Here is a 23,769-nt window from a genome sequence, read left to right as displayed (position 1 = left end):
AACCTAGAGCGCTCATCCAATCCGCTCGTTCCCTCTGCCGCCCGACGAGAACGGCAAGAATCGACTTCCCAGCAGCAATCCATTCGTCGCCGTGCTACGACTTCTTGGCCCGGGAATCTTTATCCCGTACAAGCAGCTTGAGCAATAAAACGCAGAGCCGCTCGTTATCGCGTCCCGCGATTCGACCTTATGCTATCGACGAAGACGCGCTCGCGTAAAAACGCGGCCCGCGCAGTAAAAGTGCAATCTATTAGTCGAGCGCTCGTATAAAGAATCCTCCGTGCTGCACTTTGGGGTGAAACCTCAGCGCTAACTCGACGCTGTATAGCTCTCTCTCTCTGTATGTGTGTGTGTGTGTGTGTGTGTGTGTGTGTGTGTACATATATAGTCGAGGAGAGTCGGTTTCAATGCGGCAGCTCTCGACTGTTCCCTTTATACTGAAGCTTCCGAGTGCGTCTCATTCTCGAATAAATTCTTATCCCTGGCCGGGATTTGCACGGAGCCCGCGGTTATCCCGGCGTATTATGCGTTGAAAGTTCCCGCGGCTGAATGCCGCGCGACGACCGATCTTGTATAAGCCACACGTATGAATGGTCATGAGGTGTGAGCGGGATGGCCGGAGATATTTTCACTCAAGCGCTCGAAAGCTTTTCCTTGTATGCAGGATGCATTGCATTATCCTTCCGGCAATTGCGATTCTTATTTTCACGCATGCGTAGACTATATTTCCTACAGAAACTATGGAAATATTTGTAAAACAGTTATATTGTGCGTATTGTATGATTAATTTTCCAAGCTCCTTATATATATATATATATATATATATATATACCAAATTGGATCGTTCTACGAGTCTAGCTCGTGTACGAGAGCTCGACGGAATCGAATGACGCCGACAAGTCGATATATACATAAGGGGCTTACTTCGAGAAGGGGCCACTGTTGTTGCCTTCTTTCCGCCGGAAAGAAGTTAAATAGAACTTGACTTTCTATAGATTCGACGATCGAGCGCTCTCCAATAAGACATATAACTTTGATAGAATTTATACAAGCGGCTTCCGGCATGCTCGAGATATTAATTTGAAAATTCAATAATGCCACCGCCCGATCGATGCCGTCTCGAAATTGCGCGTTGCTCCTCTTCGACTGCCCAGTTCGCACTTTGCTCGCCTCGCAGAGACAATGCATTTGGCCGACAGCCAGAAAGGCTAGCACTGACCTTTTCGGCGCGAGTTGTGAGAAAGGCGGCGAAGGTACCGGGATTGGAGCAGAGGCAGTGCAGCACGCTGTCCTTGAGCAAACCCTCCTCGGCGAGGCTGCAGCTGTCGAGGTTCCAGTCGCCGTCGGGACCCAGTACGCCGCACGAGGCGTTCCAGGCCTTCGAGTGGTTCCGCGCGCCGGCGAACTCCAGCTCGATCGAAAAACGCTCGTCTCGCTCGGAGCCTCGGTACGAGGTAGAGACGCTGATTACGCGCGAGCTGAGCCGGTACTCCATGTCGCTGCCGTCGCTGCAAAAAGACAAGCTCGTTAAACGAGCGAAATTACGGGTAAGCAAATACACTATTCACGGCTAATTAACCAACGCGCAGAGTTCGGCTGTAGTGACCAAGAGAAAAAAAAAAAAAAAAAATTCGAGCGCGTCATAGGCAGCCGGCCATTTATAAAAGTGTCATGTGTTGGTCATCGGCATTTTTTCGCCCGCGCCAGCTCGATGTATATGAATCACGTACGCGGCAGTCGAGACGATCTCGATGATACACTCCATCATCCCCTCCTCTCCCGCTTCGTTCGTGTGCTTTTTAACCCTTTTACGCGCGCGCCGCGGCTGCAGAGACTGCTGTGCGCATTAAAAAAATATTGCACTGCCGAGGTTCGCGGGCTTCGGTAATTTATCTCGACTCTTTTTATGAGCCATATAGCTGCATATAGTTTTTACCAAACCGTAGCTCTATGCTCGAGTAAAAATTCGAGAAAGTATACGCATAACCGCGACATCACGCGATATACGACTGAATTTTTCCACTGCGCAAAATCGCCGGCTACTTTTTTTTTACGAGAGCGCGCGCGCTGTACATACAGAGTTTTATTTTTATTATGGCGGGCGTTGTAAAGAATGAAATGTCGAAAAATCGCGATAGAATAACAAACGAGTTTACGGAAGAATTCATTTCGAAAAGCTCGCCAAAAATCATTCGAGAATGCCTTTGATAAGCTTGTTTACGCGCAGGTCCCCGTACAAAGCGCGGTGCAGCTGTCCGCCTATTCCCGTTCGCTCGAATTTTCAAAATTTATGCAGCCAACGCGCGACAATCGGCACTTTACGCCTGCCGCTCGGGAGCGATGATCGCTTTCAACTCCCCTAGCGCATTTCCGCGCTTGCGCGTTTTCTCCCCCCCCCCCCCCTCTCTCTCTCTCTCTTTGTTCGACGTGTCCAGCAGAGCGACGGCTTTTGGAGGCAAATTTTTAGCCCTCGCTGGAAATTCAGTGCTCGCGAATTATTCGCCTCTCTCGCTCTCTGGCCCAGGGCAACGACGTTTCAATTTTGCAAGTTGGCTGGCGCGCGTTATTGCGTTAATAATCACGAGAATCCCGGGGACGCGCTAGCGTGCAGCTTTTGAAAGTTAATATGCCCGCTTCGACTGGGCGCAATAATGCGCGCATTTCACTGGAGGGACTCACTCGAGTTCGGTGATGTAGGTGTCGGGAAAAAACTGCGCCAGGTCGCGGTAAACGACGACGATGCCCGAGACAGTTTTGTTCGCGTTCTGCAGTCGATTCTGATAGAGCCGGATCGTCACTCGCTCGTTGTACCAGTCGGGGTATTTGCTTGAACGAGAGAAGGAAGAAAATCTTTTAAAATATACATCAGCTGGTATGCTGCGGAATGTCAATTGGAATTAATGAGAGTCCGAGTTACTTTTGATTGTCTTGAGGTATTTTCAAACTGTACATGATGCTGGAACTAGAGTATACTTTCATCGGGAGAACGTCGACTACGAGTTCCGCGAGGGACAGGTGCTTGTGACTCTCGCTACTGTCTTGGCTCCAGTATCCAAGATTACGTATAACGAGTTGGCTGAGGGACAAGAGCTTCTGCAAAAGGCACGATATTATTACACGCTATTACATCAAATTCGTAGGAAAAAAAAAAAAAAAAAAGGAAACCCATAGCTCATTACCGCCTGACTGAGAATCGAATCCTCGTTGCTGAGGATCCGGTCGATGATCCTCATCGTGGCCTCGACCGAGTTCTTGAGGTCCTCGAGCTCGTCGACGTTGTACAGGTAGTGCTCGACTTCCTGCAGCAGTCCGATTATTCGATCGCCCTCGCCCGGATAGAAGCTCGACCTGCGATTTTGCAGCACGTCCCAGAACGCCTGTATCGTCGAGGAGCCGTTTGTGCTTTCATATCCCAGCGTCAAGCTGCGAAACTGAAATTCATCCGGCGAATGCAATTGCAGCGCGGATATATAGCGACTGCGTTCTTGAAAAATAGGCAGCGAGTTTTTATCGGGGTAGCGAGATGTATGAACGCTGCTCTTTGTTGTACTCCAATGACAATAAAACACGTAACTCTCGGGCGAGCGCATGCATCTCCTTGAATTTCAGAAACATCAGAGAAAAATCCCATCCCCCGGCTCGGGTCTAAAGAAAAACTTTGTTACCCTCGAGCTCGCGACAGCCCGCCCCCCCCCCCCTCATGTATCGTCGCGCAAAGCTTACACTCTATTTCACTTCTTATACGCTTTCCTCCTTCTTCTCTCGGGCGGCTTGTGTGCAGCGTGTACTTGATGTCGAGTTTGCTCCCTTCAAAGTGACAACGCACATTGTACGTATATATATATATATATATAGGTAGCCTGCGCGTTCGCGTTGCACTTCCCCAACGGAATAAATTCGCGTTTACACAAAGTGCACGATCTGGATTTCCGAGTGGCGCTGCAGTGTCGAACAACTGCAGCGCAGCAGCTGTCGATTAGTTTCTCGCTTGGCATGCGCAAGCGTAAACTCGACACTCGGTCAAAGTTCGCCGGAGACTGTTACCCGAGCCGAGATCGCGAGACTCTACGGATGGCATCGCAGGTATCAGTACACGTCGCGGAAAAAATCCCCTCGGCCTGGCATTACAAACGACTCAATTACCCCGACAAACAGCGGCTGCGCGAGCGGACACGAGACATGACGAGGCTCTCTCTCTCTCTCTCTCTCTCTCTCTCTCGCTCAGCTCGGCGAGTAAGGACAGGTACATACGTGTGTACATATAGGCGCTGGATGCCGCATGCGCTCACCCAACACGCAGCTCATATCCTCCGGCGATGTTTGCGCGTCTACAGTCTATGTACTCACGTCGTTGTAGGGCTGGACGAGCGGCTCGTAGAGGCAGCCGGAGAAGTCGGGCAGCTCCCAGCCGGAGCTTACGGCGTCGCGCATGTTGCACTGGCGCGAGGCGTGGCGTCCGACGAAGCCCTGAGGGCAGGCCAGCAGGGCTTTGGAGCCGGGTGCGGTCTCGGGCCAGCCGAGGCCCAGGTGCCGGTCCCCCAGACAGAGCGGGATCTGCGTGCGGTTGACCACCTCCACGCGGACCGAGCTCGAGTGGTGGGCCACGTTGCAGGTGTACGTCGCGGACTTCTGGGCGTGGCTGATGGTCAGGAGGCTGCCCGCCGGGTAGAGGTCCTCCCAGACCTCCTGGCCGGGCTCGAGCTTCAAGAGAGCCCGGTTTTTCGTCCAGCCGAAACCGATCCCGATGCTCCGCATGTTCGGCGTCGTGCACATCAGCCGCAGCGTGCTGCCCTGTGAACGTGAATTCTCGGCGATTTAGCCCAACAAACACGCTGTCAACGAATTTCGAATTAATTTCAAAGCCCTGGCGTGCTTGAGAACGAAAATATTTTACATATATATATGTGTGTGTACAAAGGCATGGAAACTTTCCCGCTAACGTTATTGGATTATGAAAACTCGAATTCAAAGTAGTACACGTGAAATAACTTTGCCCTCGCTCTCGAAAATGGAATTTCAAGAGCCCATTTGCCTAGCGCGCAAAAAATTCAAAGTATTCGCGCGGAACGAAGGCTCCGCGCGCAGCTCTCTTTTGTAGCCAGACGCGTATAATATTTCCTGCAGCGCGCGTCATTCCCGGCTGAAAATTTAAAATGCCCGCTCGTGTTACGTTCCGCGACTAGCACAGCGTTTACCTTCTCGAGGGTGCTGCTCATGGGCACGACCTTGACGTTCGGCTCGTCCTTGACGTCGATGTGGATGCTCCGGCACTGCTGGACGCCCCAGTCGACCACCTGGCAGGTGTAGCGGCCCTCGTCCAGCAGCGTCGCCTTGTCCACCGTGAGGATCGACGTGTGGTAATCCGAGCCGTCGTTCGGCATGTGCCGGTACCAGATTTCCCTGTTTCATGTATATCGAGATTGAGTTTTGACATATGCAGTTGTCTATAAGATAGCTTGTTATCGGGCTCGGGCTTTTTTGAATTTGCATGCGGGACTCGACATTCAAATCAAGGATGTTTTACATTCGCGCGATTTCGCTTACACATCATTCAATTTTACATCACGCAACAGAGTTAGACCTGCGGAGAGAAAACATATAACAGTTCCGCGAATCCGAACTTCCGATAACCAGCGCTTAACGAGCAATTCCTAGCAATTTTGCTTTTATCGGTTGAAATTTTAGGTGCGCGCAGCGGATCCTGTTGAAGATTTAACGCAATTATCGCGCGCGAGCGCGAGCTTCGAGTGCCGCATTTCAAAATTTAATCAGCGCGGGCGCTCGCCCCTATTTCTCGAAAATGACCGTTATAAAGAGAATCAAGCGGGCTTTGAAAAATTCAAAATTCTCTACCTGGTCGCCTTGCTCATGTTCACCGCCATGTCGTCCTTGTACCAAGAGAACTTGAGGTCGGTGCTGCCGACCGCGAGGCAGGACAGGATGAACTGATCGCCCAGTTGGACTTGGCGCTCGTTCACCTGGTTGATCCTCAGACTCTGCGAAGCAACGCGTGCGGTTTATGAAGCTTTAAGCTATAAGTCGATCGAATCGCAGCTCCGAATCTCTCGGAATATAAATTTCCGGAGCTTTTCAATGAAAGCCCGCACACCTAGCGTGTACGTGGAAAAAAGAGCAAATTTCCACATGTAGCGGAGCGGAAGTTCATTGAAGGAAGAGAGAAAAAAGGAAAAGACTCACCTGCAGCCGAAGTGCCGGCTTCTGCTGAAAGGTGAAGTGGGACGGCTCGAGGAAGAACTCGGCGAGCCGGCGACGCTGCACCAGCCGGTTGAGGGCAGCCCGGATTTTGTCGGCGTCGAGCGTGTTGCCGAAAAAGTGAAAATTCACCTCCAGCGCTGGACTGCGAATTGCGGAGACAGAGAGAAAGAGAGGAATTTCGCGTCGAAAAAGTTGCTGCGGTCGCGCACAGCTTGTTGTTGTTGTTGTTGTTGTTGTTGTTGTTAGGAGAGCAGCAGCGGTAATTGTCGAACGAGAACGGTGTACCGAAAGAAGGTGGCTAACTTAGTTTCTAGCTATTTTCCTGATTAGTTGGCGATTTGGAATTCCGCGGTTGGACGCAGTTGTGTTTGAATTGCGCTGTCCTTTTCTTGCGGACGGAATTTCGTAATCAAGCTTGTAAATTTTCGAGTTTACAACTCGACGACTATAATCGTTCTGGTTTTGATTAGAATGATGAAAATTTACCTTTTCCGGTAACCGTGTAAGCTTGTTTTGCTTTCCGAGTGTAAATTCGATTGCGTGAAATCGGAAACTCGCGTCGTTCGAATTCTACGATTGCAGTATTCGATACACCGTTGCTGTTGAAATCAATCGAGCTTCGCATTATATAAAATGTTCGAACAATATTCCATTGTGATTCGACAAGAAAATATTCGGAACTCGAAAAATCGTTGTTATTTCAGCTTCTTTCGCAAAAAAATGTGTGGCTTCTGGTAATTTAACATCTATAGGAATATTGCTATTTAGTTCCTGCCTCTGCCAATGACAAAGTGTGCGGGTATTTTCGTCGTGCCGCGCCTGTATATAGTTTCATGACCACCCGATGTCGAGGCCACATTTTTCTTATTTCGGCGACGAATTTTATCGACAAGGTAAGGACGAGGCTTACCCCGGAAATAGCGACGCGAATTCGAGCCAAGGGCTGGCGTTATAATTTTAGGAAAAAAATGATTTTCCTCGACCATACTCACGTTACACTGAGAATTTTCAATTCCTCCATCGACGAAATGTTCGAATCCCATATGTATTTCGACAACTGCAACATGAATTATCATTAACGGTTAAAGTTTTATAGTCAGCAGAATGAAATTCGCCGCCGCTGCCGTGGGACTCTGGGGATATACATATTAGTATCCATATACAGCAAACCGCAAACACGCGCTCAGTACATCAATTAAAAATTCAACATCGTTGCAAAACGAATATTGAAGCTAACATTTGTTCAGCTCTGGAAAACGCTGACATAAAACACACACACACACGCGCGAACTGTATACGAATAACATTCGACTTTTCGACCAGAAATGTCCGAATTCGTTCAAATATTTGTCCAGTACGTATACAGCATGTAATAATTCGTTGGATGAATGCGATCGCAACTTGGTAACCGAGCCTTCGAACAGGCATCAGTCAAGCCGCAGTTGGTATATTAGAGCGAAGAAGAGGAGGAACACGTGACTTCCATTTTTCAATAAGCCCGCGCCCGAGTAACTCGCATTATAGTCGAACTTGCAAGCTGATGTAGAAGAAATCGGTGCCGAGAAAAGTTGGCGCCAAAAGAGAGCTGCGATCGGCATAATCCGTAATCTTATTATACAACGAATCGAGCGTTAAATCCCGATCTCGTTGTCTCGCCCTGGAAGTTATTGCTATTACAGATCGTCGAGAGCCGATAATGGACATCTATCTATATATAGAAAAAGTCCACGTCGTCTTTTCGCTAATGTTCGCGAAAATTACGCCGACTCGCACGCGCAGATTTTATCATCGCTTTTTACGATAATACTCGAGAAAGTTTCTCCGGACTTATGTATATATATATATATATACACGCATTACACGTCTTAGTTTTGAACTCTCGGCGTGGTAGTCTTGCGTTTTTAATCGTAAAAACTTTAACGACCATTTTCGCGAGTTCTTATATAGCGCAGGGCTAACGAGGTCGCGCTGCGCACATTCTTTTCAATTTCAAAGGCCTCCTTTCTCTCTTTGAGAACGAGCCCTCTACTATTTCACGCTGCTCGCGCGCGCTGCTTCAAAGGATCCTTTGCGCGCGTAATGACGATTCGATCATTTTACTGCGAGCAAGCATTGAAAGGTATTCTTTTTCGAATCGAGAAGTGAGCGCGAAAACAAAATCTATCATAGGATATAAGGGCGGGAGGGAAATTCGAGGTTTGGTGTAATATAATAAGCAATGGATATATCTGTTTACTCGTGATCGTTTCACAGCATTGTGCACAAGTTTTTATTCAATTACTGGAATTAGCATGTTAGGTATACACAGAGAGAAGATCGAGTTACACAGAATCGTAATGCAATTAATTTTAATGATAAGCGCAATCAGCGTAACGGCGCTCTATACATCAATTAGCATCTCCTCTTTGATAACACAGAAGGTACACTTATAAATGTTGTCACATCAGTATAAAATCAATATACATCGTTACGGATATTCGCGCAGATACATATGCCCAAGTCGATCGTCAGCAAGTAGCTTGATTTCGTCCTCTTCCGTCTCCACTTGCTCTTTTTCCGCACCACGCTTCCACCTGGCGACACAGATCCGCAGGCTCTTTCTCTCTCTCTCTCTCCATCTGAAGTTTCCTCGAAAATACGCGCGACACGCGAGAGTGTATCCTCGATCCGACTCTCCAAATCCCTGCCTCCGCGCATCGGTCGAGGATTTGACGCGCGCGCGCGCGTGTGTGTGCGTGAAGCGGCCTCTCGAGCTATCGATCCCGAGAGAGGGATAGAGAGAGAGAGAGAGAGAGAGAGAGAGAGAGAGAGAGAGAGAGAGAGAGAGAGAGAGAGAGAGAGTAAGAGTCCGCCGCGCGTGCGATGGGCTCGGCCCGCTGCTTGCTGTCGGCGGTGATCGATCTGTCGGCACCACCGCGCAGCGAGCTGCCTTTATTTACAAAAGTGTCCATCTCCTCTTAATCTCGAGTGATGGACCTCCACCTCCCCCTCTGCCTGGCGGTGTGGACAATACACCATCGCAGGTCTGGGTGAGCAACGTAACATTGACAGACGTCATCGGCGTTTTAATTTTTCTTCAATTCAAGGTCGTTCCGGTCAGTTGGCATCACTCGGGCGACTCGAGGAAGTAGTCGTCCTTGCCGCCGAGGAGGAGGAGACAGCTGAGGTCCCGGTGCTCCCGGCCGAAGGTCTGCCGAAGTACGCGCTCGGGCAGTCTGATTATCCTCAGGCCGATCTCGCGGCAGTAGGCCTCGAGTAGGGTCGTCTGCAGGTGACTGGCGGCGTCGACGTTCTCCTCCTGCGGCATCAAGCAGACGCCGCGGCTGTACACCTCCGGGTCCGAGCTGAATCCGGCGAGGGCTTGGAGGGTCGGCATTATGCCGCTCACTTCTAGTCGCTCGGGGTCCGGTTTGAGCTTCAGACGTCGCTGCTGGGGTGAAGCGCGACGCCGGCGGCGTTTCTCCGTCCAGACGTTGTCGCTGCTCTTGCTGCTGAAACTAAGAGAGGAAAACGGCTCAGACATAGTTGCACAGCGAATTAAATTTTCTCTCGCTGATATCGCGCCGACTCTTACTTCTCAGCTGTCCCGCGAATTGCGCTCGGGAATAATTACGCGCGTTTTCGCAAAGCTGCATACTCCACGGTTTGTCGAGATGACTGCTCTCGCGATCATGTAGTGCACATACCTATGTTTTATTGAATTTCAGCGATTGCATCAGTTCCGCACGTCCGTCGGCGTATCATCGCAGAGAGATAGCGACCGTAAATCTTATCGCGCAGCCATCTGTCAGAGCCTAGGCGATACACGAGCGGTTTTTAAAAAGTAAGCTCGCTCGTAGAAAAAATTCGCTAATCTAAGCGTGACGTGGCTGTTCATTCAGCGAAAGGAATTGCGATGTCACGATGCATATGCATGATCGGCTCTCAGCCGCCTTGACACGCGATCGAGCGTTGTTAAAATTAGCCGACCGCTAACCACTAAACCGAGTTAAAAATGCAACGCGCGAAGATGACGCAACGCGGCGTAACCGGACGATTCAAATTTCCCGCGCCGCGGATACGGTACAAATATACGAACGGAACTGTCGAATTACCTTTCGGTTATAGTGGTAGCCATTGGTGGTCGCAAGACTTTGCAGAGTTCCTCGCACGTCATAACTTCCTTCGCGTGGATCACTCTTGGATGTGTCTGCCGTTGCAGCCGACTCTGAACTGCTTTGATTTCTGGCCTCTTCCCGCCTCTCGATGTATCTCTCTCGGGGAATTCGAGGCCCGCTTACGCAACGTTGCTCGAGTTCGCCTGCGCGCCAGCGACGCTATATACTCAGTCTGGCACACACTGTACACTTGGCTGGCTGCGGCGGAAAGGCTGCTCTGCGCAAGGCTGACGCAAAACTCCTACGGCTGTCTACCGAACAATACACAACTGCACTGGCAGGGACACTGACACGCTAGAATCGACTGCGAGAATCGACGTGCGTACGTATATATATACTTGTATATCTCGTATACTCTCTCTTTCTCTCTTAGCAGCAGTCGCTCGAAATATGTCGAGTCTCGGCTCGCCGGTGCTTTTAAACGGCCGCCCCACCAACTCGTGGCGCTCGCGCGCGGTCGGCGTGCAGTAGTGGGAGAGAACAGTGTACTATACACTTGTCGTGTGTGCAGACTCCGGCGCTTCTCAGACTTTCTGCCGCGATAAGTGTGCTGCGGGGAATTACGCGCGCACGCGTGCCACTCTCTCTATCTCTCTCTCTCTCTCTCTCGCTCTGCAGCGCATATAGCTGTGTGTATACCGTATACAGCACGCGTTTTGCTCGATTTTTCGCTCGAGACGCGCGTGCTCTCTGCTTTATGACTCCGCACTGCGAAAGATTATCGGAAAAAGCACTGCCGCACTCTTTATTTTTCCTGCAGCCCTTCTGCTAGCAGCAGCAGCTTCGTTTTTCCCGGCGAATCGGATTTTCCCTTTTGTCGGGGGTGTGCAGCTCTCTCTCTCTCTCTTTCCTACTCCGCTGTATGCCCACTCGGCGGATAGTTTTCTCGAAGTTGCGCCGCAGAGAGAGAGAGAGAGAGAGAGAGAGAGAGAGAGAGAGAGAGAGAGAGAGAGAGAGAGAGAGAGAGTTGTCGGGCGCAGCGACTTCCAGCCTCTTGGTTGTTGTGTTATTTTTTTCCCTCTCCCATACCTGCTTATAATATACAGCTATATATCGGAGAGTGAAAATCGAACAGCCGATCGTGGAAAAACTCGTCGCGTTGATTGGCCGCCCTCTCGCAGCGTGAAAGAGAGGTAATTTATGAGCTCCGCGATCCTCGACTTTTCATCCACTCGTCGCGGCGACGGCGGTGGATTATGTCCTCGCTTTCGACTTTTTTTCTCCCCCGGATTAATATTTTCCGAGAGGACACGATATCGACGCCCGCGTCTTATCCCTCCCAAGATTGATGAGTTTTCCATCGGGATACATCCCGAGAAGAAATTTCGAGAATCCCCTTTGGCTCGGCCTCGGCGAGTTAATAAAAATTCCCTGGATTCCCCGGCGGCGGCTTTTCCCCCGAAAACTTGGGCCGTATTGTTACGCGAAGAAGTATCACATCAGGCTCTCACTCCGTGCATATACCTATATACGTACGCTCGAGGACGACGAAAGATCCCGCGGGCATCACTGCGCTCGCGCGACGCGATATGCAAATCCTCGGGAAAGTGCCACTCTTATCCGAACTGCCATATCCTGGCATTAGGAAAACATGAATTTGTAGTCCGAGGGAAAAAAAGAAAGACACATCGGAGTCCCCCGCGACGAGTGCAGCTCGCGCATGCATAATACGTATAGTCTCAGGATAAAAGTTATCGCGATAAATTTCGTACAGGTTTTTCCTGCTCGGATATAATACGTTGCATACATTAGCAGTAAAACATTTGCGAAAATATTTGCGCTCGCGCAAAAGAATCATCGCCGATAAGCGCCTCATCTCCGCTCTCTCGCGGACAGATCCGCGTCAGAGCTGACGTCAGCGGCGTTTCCCGCAGCATCCGTTAATTGTATACGCCGCGTCGTGTGGATATCGCATATAGCGATAGAAAAGCCAGTGACTTTCAGGGGTTTAATCAATCGCCGGTTTGTCGGGCTGTTAAAAAGTTACAGCGCAGCGATTCGTCGGCGACGCTTTTTTCCCGGCCGATTTACATAAGTATCCGTAGGAAAGCGAGTTCCGCTGTAAAGTCGGCGAGTAGTTTTTTAATGCCCCGACGACGAGGAGAGCCGTTAAGCCGGAACAGTCGGATGCAGGGCGGATCGATGTATAAGTCGGAGGTAAGCGACTAGGTGGGAGGTGCTTTTCCGGCGGCTCGTCGTCTTGAATACTCGCGAGAGCTTGTTTCGCGAGCAGTTACCCTGCTGCACAGCTGTGGGAATAAATTCAACGAACGAGATTCATATTTGCACAGCACAGAATCGAACGGAAGCGCGGGAAGAATCCTCAAGCTCGTGCAATCAAGCCACCGTCGCTTTTTATTCCTCCCCGCACGCGTACACGCATAACGTAATATACCGTCGCGGCCGCAAGTCGCGCAAAAAGTATCGCCAGAACTGGAATTGCATTTAGCCTCGCTGTCACCCTCTATATACACAGCCGAGAGGAAAACCAATTATCATCCTATGCAGCTTCCGCGAATTTCCCTCGGTGAATCCCTCGGAAAATTAAAAATAGCAATAACAGCGTTTCCTCCTGCACAAATGTATACATTGGAATTCGTAGGTAAGCCAAACGCGGACTATTCATTACGAAGCGAGAGCGATGGTTGTGCAACGGTCATTACTCGCGTGATTCCCGGGATATGATACAGCGCGCGCACGAGACTCGGTGTTTTCCCAAACGCGGTGGCGGCGAGCTGTATTCTAATTATTGTGAGAAAAATACGATTAAACGGTGTATGTATATAAGCATGGTGAATCGCGAAAATCCATCTCCGAGAAAACAAGACTCCGCTGCGTACGTTCTCTACTGTGTTTGCACAATTAGCCGAGAGCCGAGCTTTAATCTCTGTTTGAGCAACGGAGTAGCGCTCGCGCGCTGCGTGTTATAGTTTCCGCGTCCCGAGAACGATTTACAAGTGCGCGATTATCGTGGAAAAACAAAATTTATTCTCCCCGGCCGCGGACAGCCCCGATCCCTCAAAGCGTGTCTATACACACGCTCGAGGTTTTATTAGAATCGACTGCGTTGCATATACGAGTCAGCGGGAGTCAGCGAGATGAAAAGGAGAAATCAAGTTGTTTTTTCGATTTTACGCGACGCGGGAGCTAATGAAAATATTTTCCGGTCCCGTCAATGCAGTCAGCCTCTCTCTTCGGTCGGTGCAGCAAACAAAAGGCAATTTCGAAAAACCAATTTTCGAGCTATGCGGCGCGGAGGATGTTTATCGGAGCGATGAGCGTACGTCAATGTCACAGCGCGCGAAATGAAAGAATTTCGCGCGATATCGTACTATATAGGCTGCCGGAGACGGGATATTAGTGCTGTATAACGAGGCGACTTTTTTAACGAGTCGCGAGGAAAAGGGACAAAGTTTGAGGCTCGAAAAAGTAGTGGAACAATTGTTAAGATATCTGCTGTATAGGTACGAGAATAAACAGACGAGTTTAATTGAATATAACGAGAGTAATTGGAGCGTCCCCGGTACACAACGAGGGAAACAGCTTTGAAAACACGAGAACTCGGGAGTAAACACGGAGGTTATAATTTTCCTCGACGCGGGCTTCGTATCTAAATATTTTTATCTTTTCCGCGGGTTCTCCCCCTCCTTATTCCGCAATAGTCATACGAGCGAAAAAACTTCTCCCATATACCGGGGCGAACTTTTGCGATCAAACGCGCGCGCACTGATACTCCTAACAAGTCGAGCTACATACATATATATTCCAATATATGGACGTCGCCGCGGCTGCTTTTATTAACATTTCGGAGAGAGAGAGAGAGAGAGAGAGAGAGAGAGAGAGAGAGAGAGAGAGAGAGAGAGAGAGAGGGCGACAAAGCTATATCATTCCGAATTTACGCGGCCGGCATGAAATAAAGATGAGCTATATACCCTGCCTCGCGAGGTAATAACTCTCTTGTAGCGCTCTCTCGCCGCACGGGTTTTAATATTTTAAGGCATTTCTCTCGCGTGTCTCGAAATGCAAACTGGTTTACATTCGTTATGAAATAGCTCGCGAGATCAATCTCGAAAAATACTCTCTTTCTCTATGAAAAGCCGGCGAGGTGTCGCGCACTTTGCGCGGATTGAAAGCGCGCATATTTTTCGTGCACAAAGCGCGCTCGGGCTGCACTATGTAGGCTGAAAGACGTGTTTTTTTCCTGCTTCCGCCGTTTGGGAGACTCGAGTTTTAAGAGAGCCTACGCCTTTTTCTCGTCGAGCTTTGATTTTGCGCGCACCTTATATTCGCGTCGGGGGATATGGCTTTTGAATGTGTTGCTGCAGAGACGTGTATAGATATGCGCGAGTTATCGTGAGAATCTAGTCCTGAGGGGAATTTGCAATTTTCGAATAAAGCCCCGCCGCAGATTCGATAATTGCGTCGCTAGGGATTCGCTGCAATGCACACGGATGGGAAGAATTCGGGATTCGCTGTTATAAAAGCTACAGGGAATCGTTGTAGTATATCGGAAATAATGCAGGTCGTCTATGCGTCAACCGGGAAAAACTTTTCTGCGCAATAGTGTATGTATCTCCGTTGGTTTCTTGGAAGATTTTCGATGCACGCAAAGTATTTCCGTATCGGAAACTCGAGACTGTCTTACTACAAAATTTTCCTCATAGACGCACGCGAGGTCTAATAGGCATTTCCCCGAGTCCGTAACCTCGTTCTCGACTATTATGACGGCGCACGCAATAAAACTTGTCCGTGTTCAATAATTACTCGAGTCAGTGACTAGGCAAGTGGGTGAAGAACATCGGGCGGCGAATATAACCATTCAACCGAAAAGGTTCGAATCGAGTAATTACACGGACTCGTACAATTCGCACAATAAGTCGTATTGTCATAAGGCGCTGCGCGTTAGAAGCGAATAAGCGCATTAACGTGCGCGGATTCGAAATAATTGCTCCTCTTATTTCCGTCGCGAAGAGCTCGGCTCTTCTCGGAGATATTAAATCTGGAATTATTATAATGATGCGCCCGCACCTTGAGAATGACGCGAAGTGGACGTACTTTTCCCGCGCGAGTGAAATGACGTCGGAGAGTCATACTATTATAAAGCGATTATGTCAAATTAAATTAATCAGCGAGAGCGAGTCTTTTCAGCGGCAGAAGTTTCCAAAGAGCGATTTTACGAGCCTATATCGACGTTTTCCGAATTTTTTCCGTTGCCAAAGCCGCGCGCGGCACTTTGGAAAATTGTCTTTATCGTCGCGTTGCATTGTTTTTCCTATACTTATGCACCGTAGCAAGCGGCATAACGTGCAAACAGATCGCGTTACACGGCGTAAACGAGATTACGCAACGAGTGTACACGCGAGCCTTGCGCAAAGGAAAAATTGGATTTTCTCTAATAGCCACAGTGTGCGCGAATCGAGGAAAAGTTTCTTTTTCCTTCCTGCGGTGACATCCTGATAGTCGCGTTATACGATTCATTAGCACTCATTAAAGCTCGCCGAGGTGATTAGTGAAAACTTGCGCAACTCCTACAACAACACAGCGTCTAACAGCAAATATAACGGCTGTTGTCGAAACCAAGTCCGTATAAGCACTCGCTCGAATTCATCTCGGCGCGAGAGAAGGGCCGCCTGCTTTTTTACAAAAGCTCGCCGCGGAAAATTCACCCGTCTGCAATAACAGCCGGGTGAAAATTCGCTCTTGGCAAATATTTTCCTTGCGTCCGCTTCTCCCCCTCGTTCCCTCTCGGCTGAAAAAAGAACCCTAGCGCGAGCGACTATCCAGCAGCAGCCGAAGCGCGGGAAATTTCATTGCGGACGCGCGGAGGGCGCGTGTCTTATCGGCGCCGCAAACACACGAGCAATAAGCGCCGGGCAAAGTTCCATCGGCGACTGCAGTACCGACGCCGACAACTTCCGCAGCCGCGCCGGGCCTTCGTTAACGCCCTCCCCCGGCGGCTTCTCTCTCTCTCTCTCTCTCTCTCTCTCTCTCTCTCTCTATCTCGCCGGAAAGATATTTACATTAGCGAAAAGAGCGGAAGAGCGACGCGGGGGCAGAACAACACGCAAGTAAAATTCAGTAATTTAAGTTCGTTAAGTATGCTAAAATCGAGAGAGGGGAGAGAGGTGCCAGTGCCACTGCGGCGGCGGCGGCTGCTGCTGCGTGAGTGTGTGGGTGAGTGTTTGAGAAGGGGCTGCGCAAGGATCCTCGCGCGCGAGAAATTTACGGCGACGCTGCAGCGCCGGCAGCAGACGAGGAGCTTTTAGCGTTGGCGCGTGTTTCAAGATTTGTAAAATTTACATTCTTTACTCCCCTCCCTCGGCTCTTTCTTTCTTTTTCTCTCCGCCAGAATTTCAATGGAAAATTTACATTGAAATTCCGCTCGAACGGGGGTGTGCGGGGGGGGGGGGGGGGGCTGAGCTGCGCGAATAAAAAGAGCACGGGCCTGCACATGTAGCACGCGAAAGTCGCTGTGCGAAGAAATGCAAGAGAGAGAGAGAGAGAGAGAGAAAAGCAGAGAATAACGAAATAAACACAGCGAGACGGAGGAAGAATGGGCCGAGGCATCCGCGAGGGCTTAATAATGGAATAACTTTCATTATTCTTCCGCCAGCTCGTCCTCGTCTTTTTCCTCCTCTTCCTGTCTCGATTAGTTTGATGCTGTCGTCCTCCATAACAGGCGTTTCCCAATGAAAAGTGCGCAGCTCGCAGCGTATACATCGACTTCTGCAGCGCGAGAATTGTTTTCGCTCTTCTTCTTCATTTTTTTTTTTTATCGCGAGAAATAAAAGCGTCTCGGGAATTCGTCGTGATTCACTAATTGCGGATCGCGAGCTGGATTCTTCTTCGCAGCAGTATTGCGTCGCGATGAATGGAGGTGATCATCGGTAATGTAATACGAGATGAGGTTCAACGACGCGAATTCTTCGAATAAATACCGGGAAAATCGTGGTGGGTTTTAATCGTAAACGCGAAGAGTATAATGTTGTTATAAGCGTCGAGTATAAATAATAATAATAACGTAAACAAATTATTACGTTACACTGGGAGTACGTATAATAATCAAAACGCGGATGAGCGATAAATAAACCTCGGCAGTTGTTATGTGCTCGGGCGAGTATAAAATGATTGCATTATAAAACAAAATAATTATACAAAACCACGTTTCACGAATTACACACAAATTTATAAAAGCTTTTGTTCCGCGCAATCGATGCATTTTTTTTTGTGCTCTTGTATCATGATCGATGGTTTATTGTATACATGGTTGAATTTTCGCGTAAACAAGGAGAAACACACGATATATACCACTCGTTGAGAGAACAATGTCGAAAAGGCATGAAAAACACACGGTCATTTCGCGCATATGTACACGCAGGTTATACACACCGAATACCATTTCGATTCGAGCCGTTCAAGCCGACGGCGTACCTAAATAAATTTCCCCGAGAATCGATCTGCAATTAAAAGATAACGACGGATTACCGTTTCAATTTTCGGCGGCAGCCGCCGCTAGCCCAGTTCCAATATTGGCAACGATAGATGAGTTTGGCTTAATTTGCAATACAAACAGCTTGCCTATTTACCGAGATTATGCACTGCGCGCTCGTATACCTGTATGTATGGACTGGCGAGCGCTAAAAACACTCGAGAGAGAGAGAGAGAGAGAGAGAGAGAGAGAGAGAGAGAGAGAGAGAGAGAGAGAGAGAGAGAGAGAGAGAGAGAGAGAGAGAGAGAGAGAGAGAGAGAGAGAGAGCGAGCGAGAGATAGGGCTCGGTCGAGAGTCAAATGGCCTGCATTACGACGAGAGCGACACTCGTAAAGTAGGCCGAAATTACGCGGCCGTGCTCTCGTTCACCGTGTACTATAGCCATGCACGAGCTGGCGCATTGAAATGATCAAGTTCCGCTCCCTCTCTCTCTCTCTCTCTCTCTCCGCCCCACTGCTGTATAGGTGCAGCGCGCCCGCGAAAGGGCGGCACTGAACGGAGAAAGAGCTACTGCTCGGATCGCGATAAATAAAATAGTATAGAAGAGGCAGAGGCGAAGAGGCGCCGGAGCGCGAAAGTCGCGCGAATTTATGTTTCTCTCGCTCGGTTGTCTTCGCGCAGATATTAGACGACGGGAAGCGCGCATATGTGCGCCCAATGACGCGGATTTTTGCGCGACATTCCCGACTCGAGAGCGAAGCGGCGCGTGAATTTCGAAGATATAACGGCCGCGTTTATACGCGTATTGTAGTCGGCAGACACGAACTAATGAAATGATCTCGTTCGCGCGACAATATTTTTCCCGGGCTTCGCGGAAAAACATATTTGCGTTTCGAGTTCCGATAATATTTCTTCGTTTTGACATTTTCGCTATGCGCGTCGCGATCACGTTCGTACTCGTCGCAATCGCGCGCGATAACGGAATAAATACTCGGATTAGTCGCGGAGAAAATAAAAGCGCATCGCAGGTGCTATTATAGAAACCACAGAGAAAAGGCGTAAAAAACACTGTCCCATCGAAATTCCGTCGCACTGGTATTACCCCGTCCAGCCGATCAAAGCGAGAGCGCTGCGGAAAATTCGGCGAAAAAAAAGGGGAAAAAAGCTCGGACACAATGCTTCGGCTATTTTCGAAATTGAATACGGCCCGCGATTGGCTAAAGAAGCAATTTCGGCCAATCACGCTCGGCTATTTTAAAAACGCTATACGGTATGGGTGTACTGCGGCGGAAGCGAAAAGGGATTCCACCGGCGCACGATCGAGGCTTTTTCCCACGTGAGCAGCGCTGGCCGGCCAAAGATTTGAAATAGCATGATTGAACAAAGGCGGAAGAGAGCCGAATCGCCGAGGCTCACGTATAACATCTCTCTCAAGAAACGTAAATGGAATTTCAGGCTCGCTTCTTTCGCCGCGACGGCTCGCGAATGACGATTGTTCCGCCCTTCTCCTTATCATAACTCGGTTGGTATTCCGGCCTCGAATCGCTAGACCGATATCTTTCGTTAAACGGCCGGAGAGAAGAAATTAATGCCTCAATTGGCAGACGTACACGCTGGGAGGAAATGAGAGACGACGGGGGAGATATTTATTGCGCCGAGCAAGGGCAGCCCCGCAGAAAAAAAAAAGAGAACCGAGAGCCTCTCTATACTCTCTCGCCTGGCCGATTTGATTTCCTCTGCGCGCGCTCTTTGTTTGCTGTGTATACGTATATACACATACGCGTACGTGTTTGCTGTCAAACAAGTCCACGTGTAGCACGTCTGGCTGGCTGACGCAATGGGAATCGATTTTCGAGCATCGGTGCTTTATTAAGGCGATTTCGCTCACTTTACGAGCCGTTCGAGTACTTTATCGAGGGGCATTTTTTTCGCGATCGTATATAAAGATTCGCCCGACGACCGAGCGCATAAAATTAAACGCCGGAAAATTCGCCGCGCAGTCACTTGACGAACTATCGCTTTTAAATAAAGTCTCGAGAGCTGTACAGCACAGACTAGAATTAATTGCCTTCTACACGTGCCGGCTTTGAATTAACTTTGCGTCTCCGCAAAGTTCTGCGCGAGACGCATTGTCCAATGATTCCCAACTTCGTCCGGTGTCTCTACTCGTGATCGCCTGTGTATGGCAAGCGCATCAGGTTGAATCTTGAAAGAAGCAGCGAGAGGAGGCGAAAACTTTTTCAATTCATTAAACATTTAGAGCCGCATGCGCGCTTATACATAAGAAGACGAGCAACGATGAGTTACTTACTCGCGCTCGCGCTCACGGCATTCAACCGCGCGCCAACAATAAGCCATGAATTGATAATGCCGAGCATTATGCGCGACAACTTTCCTCCCCCCCTCCCCCTCTCGGCCTATACTCTCTTTGCCCAAGTTCTGAAGCTGTATGCGTACAAGGCGTATGCAAGCGCGCGACAATGATCATCGCACAGCCGCGAAAGTTGCTCGCCAAGTCGGCAAAAACAGAGGCGTCGCGGGAGCGGCTAATCATCGGAGTTATTACAAGAGCTGCGCGAGTAGAGGAACTTGTATTGCGCGCTGAGCCGCCAAGTTTTCCGATTCGGCATATATATGTATATACGCGTGCAAGTTTTAATTGACGCGACACTCGACCCATCGCTGGCCAATAAACGACGCGCGAGCTCGCAGCTCGTTAGCGGATTGCGTTCCGAGTGTAAGAGCCGCGTATACAAGCGCGTTGAATAATATTTGATTGGCGGATATAGCTCTTCGCTAAGCATTTTTGCTCCAATGACGACGATCCGACGAGCACTATTATACGCACTGTTTGGCCTGCGATTGCTATGTACACGAATGAACAATCCCCGAGCGATCGCTGACTCTAAATCAGGCCGCCGACGACCTTATGCCCGTGTATACTTAATGTGCATAGATCAAATTTGAAAATCGCGCGCCGGCAGTAGAATTCGGAAAATGCAAATTTAGCGCGCTCATAACGCAGCCGCAGAGGGAGAGAGCGCACTATAGTATTCCGCTCACGGCGATGCCGCAGCAATGAAGCTCTCGCGCAGAAGGTAGAGCGAGAGAGAGAGAGAGAGAGAGAGAGAGAGAGAGAGAGAGAGAGAGAGAGAGAGAATAAAGCCGACACTTTGAGCGATTTACGCACGCGCGCCGCTCATCCGCGGCCCTAGCTAGCTAACGTATCGTCGCGATTACTCAGTGCCTGAGGGACGTTTTTCTCTTTCGTCGGCTGTATGAAGTCGTCGCGCGTTGAAAATCATCCTAATTCGATGCAGAAGCGAATCAATCGGAAATCGAGAAAAAAAGCCGTTATGTTCTAGCAGAACGATTAAAAAAGCCTTGTAACTTTCTCCCGGGCTCGAGAATTTTTCTGGCGCGCGCCTCTCGTCGCGAGGAAGATGTAGCGCGCTGGTAATCTCCGGCTTTTTTCATACCTGCAGAGCCAAGAAAGCTTGCGCATTATTCTTCCCCGCTGTAATTATCGCGTCGCTTTTTCGCGCGATCCTCGATATCTCCTCCTCATTATGCTCGACTGTTCCTTTTTTCTCGCGGCCGACGACGAGGTATAAGCGTCGAGCGCTTTTGTTCGCGCGCGAAAATTGATTTCCTCAAGCGAGTACACGTTTCGACGGGACGCTCGTTATCTGGCAAATTATCGCACACATGGACGGATATCAGCTCTAGACTGGCCTCGTCGTCATCGTGTACGCAATCTTCGGCTGTATAGCGCCGGGATAACGCGTCAACGACAGATAAGTGTCGCGTGCTCGCGGTGATTTACCGCGCGATCGTCGCTTGTTACACCGCATGGCATAACAGTCGAGCGAGAAAAGTCCGAGTCCAGTGTTTTCACGAAGCATCGAGTGTGTACAGAGGAGCCAACGGCGATGACTGATGGTATTTTCCGAGGCGCCGGAGGCGAGATTCTCTTAATCGAGGTTAAAGAGCCGTGAGCTTCGGAGCTACTCGGAGTATTTTTCTCGAGGATTCGCTTCGATCTCTAATTCGTTCGCGAGTGTCGGTCCCTATGATTGTCGACTCCTTTGTATATTCGACACCGTCTCGTTCGTTATGCACCGCTCGGGAAGTTTGAGCGAACAAAAACTCGCGCGCGTGGGCGGCTCAAGCGACGAGCGAGGCGATATTTCCAAACTAGATTTAGCATAGGGGAAAAAATATATAGAACGTCGTATACCTACGTCAAACGAGTGTCGAGAGGTAGCGCGCGCGGGAGTTTTAATTTTTTAAAACTTTAGTTCGCGAAACTGAATTTTAAAAACTGCATCAAAACTTTGCCCCGCCGCCGTTTTATTCGGCGAAAAACAAAAATGACATTTAGCAATTTAGTGCGTTTCACTTGATCTGTTTTCCAAGTACTTTTTAAACTTCAACGCGGGGGCCAAGTTTTCAAATCCGTTCCAAGCTCCTCCCGCGCTCTCTCTCTCTCTCTCTATGCTATGGAATATGAGTTATCAGCAGGCGAATAATAACCGTATAGCCAGCAAAAATCTGGAAAAATCCGCATCGGCTATAGAAACCCCCCGAGAACCTCGCTCCGTCCCACTCTGGCTACGAGAGCGAATAATTGTCCAGTCGATACATCCAAGCACGTGTCGCACAAGCTGTAATATAGACGGTTCGCTGAAAAAAATTCCGACCGAATGTATACACATACAGCCGCGGATACAGGTGCTCACACCGCCCTTCGTATCAATTTGTGTCAACAGCGCCAGCTCGATGCACGTATCGGGCTGCGCTGCTCATTTCGCAATTTCGAAGAGGCCGTTTTTGCAGCCACGCTCGTTATGCGCGCGCTTTTCAAAAGCTCGAGCTTTTGCTCTGCAAGGAGAGAGAGAGAGAGAGAGAGAGGGAGAGCGAGCCGTGTGCCATTGAGTTTCTTGCGCTAGCGGCTTTCTCTCACTTTGCGTTTCATCGATTTTTTTCGCAGAGAGAGAGAGAGCTCGAAAATATGGGACCGATACACTACACGCAGACGGAATTACTCGCGGAGCGGGGGATGAAAATTACTTTAGCCTCCTTTTTTTCAGCGAGCTTTTCCTCCCGCTGAGTGTACACGTATAGCTTTGAAGCTACCGCGAGAGGACGATTGCTTTTCAGACTCGATGCGCTGGCCTGAGCCTGATTATTTTTGTTCGACTTCGTTATTCGCAGCTAAATGGAGACTTTAATCCGGCCGGGAGAAGTGCTTTCTCCTTTAAGGACGCGGCCACTTGTAAACGCCGGCATTTTTAATTGTTCGTCCTTGCTCTTTCGCCCACTTTACTTTCCGCTCTGTCGAGAATCGCCCTGTTTTCAATCGGACGCGACAAGTGGGCACTTCGTTATTATTATTATTATCGTCGCACGGAAATTCGCAATGTTATTCGCGGAACCTTTTTTTTTCTATTAACAGTATCGCTTTTTTCACGAAGCGCCGAAACGCTCGATAAAAACGTTCCATCACCCAGATGTTCGAGAAGATACTTGGAGCGAACCGATGGGACGTGTAACGAACCTCTCATTGATATGATCAACACTGCGAGCAGATAAACCACAATCGCGTGTAGCCGATATTGAATAGTGCACTATAATTATCCATGAGAATCTATTTTAGCCGATATATTATGGCTTTCATTTTAGTGATTAATCATACATTAATCACTTGACTCATCAATCCTTTACGATATCGATAACTTTATCATTCAGCATATGCGAGCGAGAATATTGTTTATAAAATCGCCCGCGATTTTTCCGACGATTATATGCAGATAAACAAACCTGCAACAATCGCGTTGTTTGGAATTTTTTTATCGGAATCATTAATTAGAGCCGCAGTGGAAATTTTAAACTCCCGTGCGCCCGTCTATGCAACAGTTATCTGATAGGGCTATTAGAGTTAATGAGAAAACTCGCGCTCGGAAT

At 49.2% G+C, this 23,769-nt stretch overlaps 3 protein-coding genes across 7 annotated transcripts in view; 1 reads left to right on the top strand and 2 right to left on the bottom strand.

Annotated features, from left to right (window-relative positions):
• Positions 1-23,769, bottom strand: part of LOC100123035 — an 84,456-nt gene that overhangs the window by 10,769 nt on the left and 49,918 nt on the right. For 3 of the 4 annotated variants that reach the window (XM_031931910.2, XM_031931909.2, XM_031931907.2), the window contains 9 exons: positions 7,209-7,273; positions 6,199-6,358; positions 5,854-5,996; positions 5,196-5,400; positions 4,348-4,791; positions 3,180-3,431; positions 2,918-3,093; positions 2,680-2,850; positions 1,220-1,508 (listed from right to left, as the gene is read on the bottom strand). In XM_031931910.2, coding sequence (XP_031787770.1) covers positions 1,220-1,508; positions 2,680-2,850; positions 2,918-3,093; positions 3,180-3,431; positions 4,348-4,791; positions 5,196-5,400; positions 5,854-5,996; positions 6,199-6,358; positions 7,209-7,273 — 1,905 coding nt within the window. The remainder of the gene's footprint in view (positions 1-1,219; positions 1,509-2,679; positions 2,851-2,917; positions 3,094-3,179; positions 3,432-4,347; positions 4,792-5,195; positions 5,401-5,853; positions 5,997-6,198; positions 6,359-7,208; positions 7,274-23,769) is intronic. The other variant, XM_031931908.2, reaches the window with a different exon arrangement.
• LOC100679221 lies at positions 8,442-10,875 on the bottom strand. Its single transcript, XM_003425245.5, has 2 exons — positions 10,311-10,875; positions 8,442-9,713 (listed from the first exon to the last, which is right to left on the bottom strand). The coding sequence occupies exons 1-2, from the start codon at positions 10,370-10,372 to the stop codon at positions 9,323-9,325; spliced, it is 453 nt and encodes a 150-aa protein (XP_003425293.1). The 5' UTR covers positions 10,373-10,875; the 3' UTR covers positions 8,442-9,322.
• Positions 10,345-23,769, top strand: part of LOC100123048 (electron transfer flavoprotein beta subunit lysine methyltransferase) — a 31,134-nt gene continuing 17,709 nt past the window's right edge. The window contains exon 1 of one of the 2 annotated variants that reach the window (XM_001606603.6): positions 10,345-10,695. The gene's annotated coding sequence lies outside the window, so the exon portion shown is untranslated. The remainder of the gene's footprint in view (positions 10,696-23,769) is intronic. The other variant, XM_031931911.2, reaches the window with a different exon arrangement.

Source organism: Nasonia vitripennis, chromosome 5, assembly GCF_009193385.2.
Source record: "Nasonia vitripennis strain AsymCx chromosome 5, Nvit_psr_1.1, whole genome shotgun sequence".
NCBI lineage: Eukaryota > Metazoa > Arthropoda > Insecta > Hymenoptera > Pteromalidae > Nasonia > Nasonia vitripennis.
Note: the sequence above shows the minus strand (reverse complement) of the source record. Positions and strands in the feature narration are given on the sequence as shown.